The following is a 12,077-nucleotide window of genomic DNA, read 5'->3' on the forward strand; positions in this document are numbered from 1 at the left end:
ATGCAGACACAGGTAGAACATGCAAATTCCACACAAAGTCGCCCAAAGGTGGAATCGAACCTGGATCTGTGGCACTGTGATGTTAACTACTGAGTTATCATGCCCCCCTATCTGTTCCTGAAATAGAAGACATAATTTTTTTATTCAGGTGATCATTACCCTGCTGTGCCTTTCATATTTCTGAGCGTATTTCAAAATTTTCTTCACTCTTGCTTCTTTCCCCCACACCTGTAGCCACTTGTTTCTTAATGCTAACAGATTGTCACTACTTCTCCAGCCAATATTATTTTCCTTGAAGAGGAGTTGAGAATAACCTCTAGAATATTCTTTCATGCAAATAGAAATTAAGCTGTCAATGAAAATGTGTGAAATATTTCAATTCTCGTCTTAACACTCAATGTAAAAGTGTCAATCAAACCCACAAATTAAAAATAAACTGAATAATCATAGCTCATATCTTAAATAGATCATAATCTTTCTGCTAGAATTTTCCATCAGTCTTTCTCCCCTCAGAAATGTAGCCTTCCTCTGGTTGGAACACTTCACTCTGTGATCCAGGAAGAAACACAAATGAGGTTTCAAATGTCAATCAAAACTGACATTTTAATCACATCCTGCCAGGCTGCTGTGAACAATTTATTTAAATTAGTAGTAGTTTAAGAAATTTAATCATAATGAATGGCATAAATGACACAAGTCACATCTTTCCATCAATATACAGAACTGTATTAATTCAGACAATCATTTGCAATAGAAATATATCATTCAACAGTTTTGCCGATTTACCTTGGATTCTTCTTCATTGTCTTTCATTTTCTCCTTTAGGCGAAGCCACCACTCAGAGTTGGATGGGTAAGTCCAAGGGTTAATCCTGAAGCACTCCAATAACTGAAAAACAAAAGTTGCAGTTATATCACTGAATAAGAGGCAGAAAATAAATAAATTGATATACTGGAAATAAATCATCGTGTTGATTTTTTTTCAAAATCTCCTATAACAAGATACCAATAGAATTAAAAGAGATTATAGATAGTTACATGGAAGAGGTTTCCTGTGAGCAGCCAATGTGCTGAATGAGAAATGCTTACAAAATAACCTACAATGGGAAATGTTAATGCAAGAGTGTGATCACAAATTGAGAAAACTTGAATGAAGATTGAAGACAGGAAGCATGGATCCTCTGCAAGGCACACTGGCACATATACAACACTGCACAGGCAGCTGTGCCAATTCATGTCACCATGTTTCTACCCACCAATGGAAACAACTTCACTGCTTCGGTCTTATTTATTCTCTTCATAAATTTATGTGTTTCTATAAGATCACCCCCTCATTCCTCTAAATTCCAATGAGTAAAGCCCTAGTTACCAAATCTCAGATTGCAATTGAATATGTACAGCAAAAATTTCAAAGTGTGCAGATAATGCAAAACTTGGAAGTAAATGTAGAACTTAAGAGTCAGAGATCTACTGCATGGTGTGGCTCAGTATTAGTACTACTGCCTCACAGCGCCAGGGACCTGGGTTCAATTCCACCCTCAGGCAATTCTCTGTGCAGGGTTTGCACATTTGCCCTGTGTCTGGATAGGTTTTCTCTGGGTGTTCCAGTTTTTTCCCACAGTCCAAAGATGTGCAGGTGAGGTGGATTGTCCATGGTGTCCAGGGATGTGGAGGCTTGGTGATGAGCCATGGGAAATACAGAGTTACAAGAACTGGGTGGGAAAGTCTTCAGAAAGTTGGTGTGGACTCAATGGACCAAATAGCCTGCTTCCACACAGTAGAGATTCAGTGAAAAAGGCCTGTGGCCCATCACATCTGTGCCAGTCAACACTTCAAAAGGCCATTGCCAAGCCAATGGAGTGAAAAGGTATAGTGCTGGAAAGTCACAGCACGTCAGCCAGCATCCAAGAAGCAGCACAGTCAACATTTCAATCATAAGCTCTTCAAAACATTGATTTGCCTGCTCCTCAGATGCTGCCTGACTTGCTGTGCTTTTCCAGTGCCACATATTTTGACTCTGATCTCCAGCATCTGCAGTCCTCACTTTGGGAGGGGAGTGGACAAATGGATGGCAGATAAAGCTCAACACAAAGAAGTGCGAGGTGATATATTTTAGTGGAAATAACTTGGACATACAATATGAAAGAAAGGGTCCTATCCTAAGAAATGTGGAGGAGCAGACAAAACTGGGTGTGTGTATATGCACAAATCTTTAAAAGGTGAAGACAGGTGAGGAGAGCAGTTATTAAAGCATGTGGTATCATCTGCTTTACCAATAGGAACAAAGAGTACAAGAGCTCTGGAGACAGCAAGAGAGTTTACTTGAATGATTTCAGAGATGAGAAACTTGAGTTATCAATGTAGATTTGAGAATTTGTTTCCCTTTTTTTGGGGGGGGGGGGGGGGGGAGGGGGGGGAGGATTTGAAGAGATTTGGTACATCAGGACCCAATAGCTGGCCCCAGGGGCTTGCTGTGCTTGGGTCAGGAAGAGAAGCTACTGTATTCAGTTTAAGAATCACAGGTGGGGCTAGGGTCCAGGTAGGTATCAGGACCACAGCCTATGATTCTTGTCCCTGTCCTTGGATAACTGTTAAATCAATGCCTCTAAATCAACACTGATAGCAACTGCACACCCAAGACTTGATGCTTCCCACCACACCCAATCTAACCACTGACTCTTTCATCCAACCCAGAATTGACAACACCAACTACACTTAACCTGATCACACATTCCCAGGCCTTTATACCCTCCCCAGTTCCAACAACTCCCTGCCAGACACCAAACTGAAATCCCCGCTCCATCCTCAGTACCTGGCTCCCTACAACCCCTACATACAGCCTACAATACCACCTCCACACCAACACATTTCAACTCCCGATACATCTAACACTAATCACCCAACCTCCCCTAGTCTCCCATTACCACCTCCCAGTTAGAACTCCAACCAGATCTGTCCCAACAAATTCAAAATTTCACCCCTCTCAACCTAACCCCTTTCAACTTATCCAAAGTACAGATCCACTTGCCTGCCATCATACCCTATCATCCACTTGGAACCCTATCCTCCCCCCTCACCCTCCTGCCACTTCACTCCCCAGCCAAGTGCCACATCAATTCCTAACACATCTCACACCTGGTACCCTAAACCCAGCTACCACTCTCACCCCTCACTGATCTCATGCACTCACTTCCCCTCAGTAGGTGTGACAGTGGTTTCAAAACCTTTTAAACCTGGAACATGGCAGAATGTTGAATTTGGCACTCTGCTAACAACACTCATCCACTTTGCTATCAGCCATATAGATTCCTGGACTAAAACTGCTTTACTTAGCTCAGAGTCCACAATGAGAATTCTTCAGAATGTGAGTGTGGATTTTTTTTTATGGCTGATCAGGATTGGAATCCATTCCCATTCATATAACATGGAGCAGTACAGTGCAGGAATAAACCCTACGGCCCACCATGTCTGTACTGACCATGATGCCATTCTAAACTAATCCCATCTGTCTGTACATGGATCATATCCCCCTATTCTTTGTCTGTTTATGTGCCTGTCTGAATGCCTCTTAAACATTGCAATCGCACCTGCTTTTACCATTGCTCCTTTCAGAGCATTCCAGGCATCTAAGTAAAAATCTTTACTTGCACATCTCCTTTAAACATCTCCCCTCACCTGATCAGAATTAGATTAGATTCCCTACAGTGTGGAAACAAGCCCTTCAGCCCACCAAGTCCACACCGACCCTCCGAAGAGCAAACCACCCAGATCCATTCCCCTACATTTACCCCTGCACCTAACACTATGGGCAATTTAGCACGGCAATTCACCTAGCCTGCACATCTTTGAACTGTGGTAGGAAAGCGGAGCACCCGGAGGAAACCCACGCAGACACGGGGAGAACGTGCAAACTCCACACAGACAGTTGCCCGAGGCAGGAATTGAATCCAGATCCCTAGGGCTGTGAGGCAGCAGTGCTAATGACTGAGCCACCGTGCCACCCCCACGTACTTGGGCCCACATGTTTACCATCCTAAGGCCAAACAAACAGACTGCAACCATCATTAATTAGACTTCTCAGATAGTCATTGCATCAAGGCACAGCATAACAGTCAATAGAGTGGAGAACACTATTGAAAAAAATTGTAAATAAAATAGTTATCTATATATTAATAGCACTTGATGAATAAACACATAAGAACAACTAAGTTAAGTAAGTTAGCAATAATGAAATCATTAAATCCTCAAGCCATTAAATCCTATAAGTGTTGTATTATACATCAAAAGGTTGCAGCAAGTTCAATTTCTTTTGGAGAACAATGAAGTCCATGTTGCAGTTGTTGTAGTCTTAAGAACTGGTATCTAGGGAGCATTGTTGGAGAAAGTCTGCGCCTCTGATTTTTTCAAGACTTAACCCACAACATCTTCATGAGCTACACTGCCTGTTATTCATGCAGCTTTCTCCACATGCTCCACTGACTTTCTATTTATTAATCTCTGCAGCTGCACACAATGCAGCTATTTCAGATGCTGAAGAGTCTATTTACTATCTTCACTGCAACAAACAGGCGAATGCAAAAGATTAAGTAATGTTTAGCCAAAATAATTGAAAATGACTATTTACCAAAAAGATATAATGTGCCTTTGCAATAACATAAATTACAATGTTTGCTGCTAAGATAATTAGTGCTTCCTGTATTTCAAGTTTTGTTGAAAGTGTGCGTGGATCATGAAAGCAGTGATAAAGACAGAACTGTAATTTGTACACTACTCAAACCAGATTTAATTACTCCCAAGTGTGATATTATAGACTTCAGAACTTTAATAACTGTTCATGGGATTGAATGAATCAACAAAGATAAACTGTTACACTCGGAAATAACACTGTCTGGAATAAGCTATTAAAGGACAAGGACAAACATATACAGGAATTGAAAGCAAGTGGAGGTTACATAGACAAGATTGCTTGATAAACTGGATGTTTTATACTATAAGCATAACTGATTGTCCTGCAGAAGAAATTAAGGAGTTAATCACAGGAAAGCTGCGTCTTCAAACAGACAGTTAAGGTCAAATGTAAAAAAAAACAAAGAAGTTACTTTTGGTTGGAAGGCAAGCTGCACGTTGTAATAATGGACAGATTTTGAAAAAATCATCAATACATCACCTCAGAGACCAAAGGATGAAAATCTGTATAAGAATCGAACACAAGACAATTGCAGAACTTCGAAGAACAACGCTGCAGAAGGACCAAACTCTGGAAACTTCCAGAGACAGGCCATCATTGGTTAAACTCCTGGCCAGATTTCATCATTAATTGGGTAATAGAAAGGTGCATTGCAGCCTTACACTTGCTTCCTTGAGGGGTATTATATTTAGTTGCTAAATGCAATAAAGTTTGAATTATTGTTTCGGTACTTGATTGTACGGGAGATTACTTAATAAGTAGTCAAATTAAACATAAATTGTGGTGATTTGCCCAAAACATAAACTATGCTAAGGCTCAGCTAATCTACAGATCTGGTCTCAGGCCAATGATTACATAGTGCCAAGAGAAGTTGGCAAGACTCAATTAATGTTGCAGATCACACTAGATCTGCTTGCACTCTGCCCGTGAAATGAGTCACTGCTATACATCCATGCAAAGCTTTTGTATGCAGCATGTACTTCCTTGTCTGTCATATTTCAGTTATTGTGGAAATTTTTATGCATAATTACCAGTTTTATTCTGCTCAACTTATAATTATCAATATTTAACAATTACCATCTGAATCAATCAATTTGCTGTAAAACAATTTTGCATCTATTTTCACCCTCGGCCACGATTGTCTTCATCAGCTTCCAAAATGCACAGAACTGACCTGGCCTGGGATTTTGTTATTAAATTTAATTATAGACAAACTAGCATCAGCAGGCATGTATAAGGTGACAACAAATTGATGTGTGGACGGATGAGCAGCTATCAATGACAAAGGCCTTCTGTCTGCCAACAGGTATGTGATTAGCTCCCAGGTACCTGAACAGCTTGTGGGTATGGATTGTACAACCAGAAGCTTATGGACATTTGGAATGGGACGTGTCTGTCTTTCTGTAGTCAAAGATACCTAGAGCTTGAAGAAATCCAATTTATTTTCCCTCACCAGTTACTGCAAGCTATGGCTTTTACCCCAATAAGCTAGAGACTTTATAAGTTGTGACCAGTCGCTCTGTTCCTCCTGCAAGCATATAGAACTCCTGTAGAAGACAGACCGAGGAACAGCATGGCCTAACAAGTGAATAGAATCATTTCTTGAACCCTGTGGTCAGGGACCATTGAACTGCCTTGCCAGCATCTCCCTCCATGCATAACACTCATTTGCATAATACTCATTTTTTGATGTCTACATGAGAGTGTAAGGTGGGGGGGATGATTTCTAAAGGGGTCAGAATTTTAATTACTAGTTATATGTCAACATTTCATAGATATTTACCTATAGCTGGAATCTATTTATGTCAAATAAATAGTCATTTCTGTTAAGAACAGTTTGTGTTTTTGTGGTTCATGATTTGACAAACTGGGCTGATAAAGACAGGTAGCCTGAGGAACTTTCGCACACTTTTATAAAATCTTTAACTTTTTGGATAACAACAGGTATAGTGAGGTTTTCTAATGGGTTACCCAGCAAGATGTGACAGCAGACTGATCAGGAGGCCCATCTCAGCCCTCGAGGACAATGGCCCAGCTCAGTTTTAAGTCCCTTAACCTTACCCCTTTCATATACGAAGCCAAGCACTCCTCACTTATGTACATACTTGTTAAAACATTAACTTTCAGAATCGCCTGAACTTGAAGGAACATGTGATGTATTTTCCATTTCAAAGAAGGTTAACTGTCAATCAATGAAGTGGAGGTGGTAGTGAGTTGAGAAGAAGGTGGTTGTTAAAACTTTTTAACAATCAATAGCCGGGCATTTTTTAAAAATAAATTGTACATGACATTCAAGTTGAGTCCAAAATATTTGTCAGCTGCTTTGAATACATTAAAGCACTCCCCCCCACCCCCCCCGCATTTTTCAGTGGGTTTCCCAAACGTCCTATTGTTTCAAAATTTCCTATTGTTCTCAGAGGCAACCTGACCTCAGAATAGATGTATGTGCTTTTAATATCTAAGGACTTCCTGACGCATGAATAAATTAGATCTAGAACAAAGGAAATCTGTTTTACAGCCACTACAAAATCACAACTTCAGGTATCTTGAACAGATTTCCACTTCCAAAATGTGATGGAAATCTGGCCTGTTAAATTTTAAAAATTATGGTTACATGTACAGGCATTCTCTCATGTACAGCGGTGTTCATTATTCTCAGTCACCTAAATGGAATGCTTAAGGATGTTTAGGGGTCTTAATGCATAATATCCAACAATGTGATAATGTAACTCAATAGTGAAAGGTAAAGTAAAGGTCACCATAGTCCTATAGGACAATAGGCTGATTTCCCAGTAGGCAAAGATGACTCTGGTGGTGGTTTAACCTCAAGATCAGAGTGGTGCTGGAAATGCACAGCAGGTCAGGCAGCTTACGAGGAGCAGGAGCCTGATGATCATTCTTTCATCATTCCTGATGAAGAGCTCCTGCCTGAAATGTCAATTATCCTACTCCATGGATGCTGCCTGACCTGCTGTGCATTTCCAGCACCACTCTAATCTCCAGCAACTGCAGTACCCACTTTCACCTGGTGGTTTAACCTGACAACCACCAGATCTCAGGTGAGGAGAGAAGTTGAGAAGGAGATACCGTCAGGGTAACGTCAGCCAGTTTGGGAATTGAACCCACGTTGTTGACATCATCCTGCAATGCAAACTAGCCACCCAGGCAACTGAGCTAACAGACCACCTGGGAAGGAGTAGAATCAGACTGTTCTAAACTGAATATTGCTTGATTCACATACACCAGTTCTGTGATCTGTTACGACACTGGGCAAACCCTCCTGCTTAATTTAAAACCAGCAACTCAAAAGATTTATCTCGTGCAGTAATCTGTAAATATTTGAGTAGCCAAGAACTATTTAAAGTAAAAATTAACAACTTTATTTCTTAAAGTATAACAGAGAATAATTAACTAACAGCTATTTGCAATTCCTTTCTTTTACCTTCCTTTCTATAATATTAGACCAATAAAACTCCCAATTAAGATCTACAGAAAATTCAAATTTTAAAACCAGCCAGTAATTGAATCTCCTCTTTATCTTAGTCAATGGATTTTGCTCCCCAGGTTAGTGTTGAGGTTTTTCTCTGAGCAAACTTCTCCTCTAGACAGGTACTTCTCAAAGAGTTCGGACTAGCAGTCTACAGCTGTTGGTCTTCTGGCAGTTCTCCTCCCAACTGTTTAATTCTCCCCGGTCTTATACACCAAAGCATCAGATTATGTCATTGGCTTATAAGATTGTCAATATACACACTTCAGACTTGATTGGAATTTGGGGTATAATTTAAACTGATTGGCCTAATTCAAAACTGTTTTGGTGTGTCCAAGCAACCAGGTACCCGAGTAGCTGGACTACATGTTACATTGTTTGTTATTGAGAACACTTGGTACTGTCACTGCTAGCTTTTAACTCTCTTAAAAGTGCAGTACACACACATCTTCATAACAGGCCACCACAAAGGTGGACAATAACACTGGGGAAGAGGCCTGATATAATAGTTGAAACGCTTAATTTCATAATCAGCAAGTGGACACAAAAGGCATTAAAGTAAATTCCAACACGTTGGCTTAAACTCAGACCTCTCCTCAAAAACATGGATCTAAATTTTGCAGCAGCACTGTCAGCAAACGATTAACCACCATTTTTCCAACTAGTCACTCCTTCTGGGATTTGATATCTAGACCCCTTGTGGGGCAAAATCAGTGACAAGCAGGAACTAAAAGGAGCTTTGCTGCTAGCTACAATTCCTTGGCTTCATCCTGCATGAAAAACCTAACAGAAGGTGGAGATTGTTTAAAAATGCAACATTGCAATCAAAGAACCCTTTGGTTGAAAACACAATGCCTCATCTTCTGCCTCGGAACCCTCCAACCACAAGGGATGAATGCAGATTTCTCCAGCTTCCTCACTTCCCCTCCCCCCACCTTATCTCAGTCCCAACCCTCGGACTCAGCACCACCTTCTTGACCTGCAATCTTCTTCCCGACCTCTCCGCCCCCAACCCCCACTCCGGCCTATCACCCTCACCTTAACCTCCTTCCACTTATCGCATTCCCAACCCCCCTCCCCCAAGTCCTTCCTCCCTACTTTTTATCTTAGCCTGCTTGGCACACCTTCCTCATTCCTGAAGAAGGGCTTATGCCTGAAATGTCGATTCTCCTGCTCCTTGGATGCTGCCTGACGTGCTGCGCTTTTCCAACAACACATTTTCCAGCTCTGAAAATACGAGTCAAACATCCCACAATGTAACAATGACATAATTCACAACAGTAGAATTGAAGTTTCATAAATTTAATTAATTCATGGGGTGTAAGCATTGTGTATTGTCAATGCTTAATTGCTCTTCAGAAGGTACGAAGCCTTTTGGTTCGGCTGCAGTCCATATGTATTAGGTAGGCAGTTATCAACTGTACTGAAACGTTTTTAATTTCATTGGGTTAATGCACCATAAATTGAACCAGTTAATCTTGAGTCATACCAAATGTAACTTTATTTTTGCAGGTTCACACAGTACCCCAATTTACCTGGCTTTCAGATTAAGATTGGTAAAAAGCCCAGAGCAACTTTCTGTAGAAAACAAGAATGATTAATTATTACACATAATTAGACTACAGCTACAAGCAAACATGCACAAACCACTCTCACCTAACAGTACTGACTGAAACTCTCACGCGGTTATAAATTCCCCCCTTACATACAACAAAAGTAGGTTATTTGTGGAGGTAGAAAAACTGCAAAATTATTTTCATGGTCCTTGCTTCCCGATTCTAACAGTGGAAAATATCTTTCTTCAGCTTGCCAGGATCTTGGTATTCAGTTGACTTTATTTGGAAGCTTCCACTGGTCTGTAACGATAAAGTGACCGATTCCTTCGGAAAATGTCACGATTTATCAATACAAAAGCCACAGCTCACAACAACTGATACAGGGATAGTAACTGGCTTTCTTCAAACTTAAATTGAGCTTTTTTAAAAATACTGCAGAGAACAGGCAGCCTCTCTGAACAGCAGCATACCATTCTGTGATTTTCTCTCTCACTCTATGCCTCTGTAACTAACTTCCAGTTCCAATCTGCTCAGTAAGCTGAAAGCCAATCAGCTTCACTTGAAAACAACTCCTTAGCTCCTGATCATCTGCAGATAACAGACAATCACAGCCACAAAACAGGAGCTCACAACAGGTAACAAATTCCTTGCTTTGCAATTATATAGCCATCTTGATAATTCCACGGTTTTTAGAAAGTTATTTTTCCTTACTGTTCACAGTTTTTAAAGACACAAAAGTTAAGAAGATATGGTTCTTATATTTTATATTTATTCATGGAATTTGGACATCACTGGCTGTTCTAGTACTTATTTCCCATCCCCAATTGTCCTTGAGAAGATGGTGGGAAGCTGCTTTCTTGAACCGCTGTAGCGCATTTGTAGTAGACACACCAAAAATGCTGTTAGAGACAGATTACCTGGACTTTGAACCTGCAACACTGAAGGAATGGGAATATATTTTAAAATCAGAATGATGCATAGCTTGGAGGTGAACTTGCAATATGCTGGTGTTCCTATGTATCTGCTGCCCTTCTAGACAGAAGTGGTCGTGGGTTTGGAAGGTGCTTTCTAAGCAGCCTCGGTGAATTGCTGCAGTGTATCTTGTAGATGGTACATACTGCTGCTACTGAGCATGCATGGTGGATGGAGTGGATGTGATGCCAATCAAGAGGGCTGCTTTGTCCTGGATGGTGTCAAGCTTTTTGAGTGTTGTTGTTGTACTCTTCTAGACAAGTGGGGAATATTTCCTCACACTCCTGACTTGTGCCTTATGAATAAGCTTTGTGGAGGTCAAGGAGGAGTTACATGCTGCAGGATTCCTAGCTACTGACCTGTTCTTATCGAGACATCATTTACATGGCTAACTCTTTCTGTCTTCAGAGATGCTGCCTGATCTGCTGAGTTTCTCCAGCACCTTCAGTTTCTATTACTGATTTCCAACAGACACAGCATTTTCTTTTATATGGCTAGCCCTATTCAATGTAGGATGAATGATATGCCCCAAGAATGTCAAAATAATGAGGAATTCAGCAATGGCACCACATCTGAATTTCAATGGGCAATGGTTGGATTCTCTCCTGTTCAAGGTTGTCAGTGTTTAGCACTTAAGCAGCGCAAATGTTACTTGCCACTTTTCAGCCCAAGTCTGAATATTGTCCAGATTTTGTTGCATTTGAACATGGTCTGCTTCAGGATCACAATTATGCTGTACATGTGCAATTGTCAACGAACACCTCCACTTCTAACCTTATGATGGAGGAGAGATCATCGATGAAGCAGCTGGCAATAGTTGGCCTGGACGCTACCTGGAGGAACTCCTGCAGAGATGCCTTTGAGCTGAGGTGACTGACCTCCAACAACTACAACCATCTTCTTTTGTGCAATGGATAACTCCAAGGAGCTAAGAGTTTTTCCTTTGATTTGCATTGACTTCAGTTGTGCCAGGACTCCTTGATATCACATGTGTCCTTGATACAAGGACAGTCACTTTCACTCACCTCTGATATTCAGCTCATTTGTCCAAATTTGGATCAGTGCTGGAATAAGGATAGGAGCTGAGTGCCCTCAGCAGAACCCAAACGGAGTGATTTGCCTGCAGTGTCAATTGGTGGATTCCAGCCCATTGTAACAACATCTGCTCTCCAAATGAACAATTCACTTAGTTCTATTATTCCACCTTTTGTGTCACTGCATAGTTTCCTTTGTCAGATAAAGGTTCAATTCCTTTTTGAATGTTTCAGTTGAATTTGCCTCCACCACAGTCACAGACTACACAAGAAAGCTTTTTCTCATGTCAGTTTTGCTTCTCTTACCAATGACTCTAAATCGGTGTCATCACATCAGAGATC

General features: G+C 40.8%; 1 protein-coding gene across 1 annotated transcript in view; it reads right to left on the minus strand.

The window, feature by feature from the left end:
• Positions 1-12,077, minus strand: part of hacl1 (2-hydroxyacyl-CoA lyase 1) — a 99,343-nt gene that overhangs the window by 24,183 nt on the left and 63,083 nt on the right. Inside the window, exon 12 of the mRNA XM_060825507.1 lies at positions 787-888. Coding sequence (XP_060681490.1) covers positions 787-888 — 102 coding nt within the window. The remainder of the gene's footprint in view (positions 1-786; positions 889-12,077) is intronic.

Source organism: Hemiscyllium ocellatum, chromosome 5 (assembly GCF_020745735.1).
Source record: "Hemiscyllium ocellatum isolate sHemOce1 chromosome 5, sHemOce1.pat.X.cur, whole genome shotgun sequence".
Classification (NCBI taxonomy): domain Eukaryota; kingdom Metazoa; phylum Chordata; class Chondrichthyes; order Orectolobiformes; family Hemiscylliidae; genus Hemiscyllium; species Hemiscyllium ocellatum.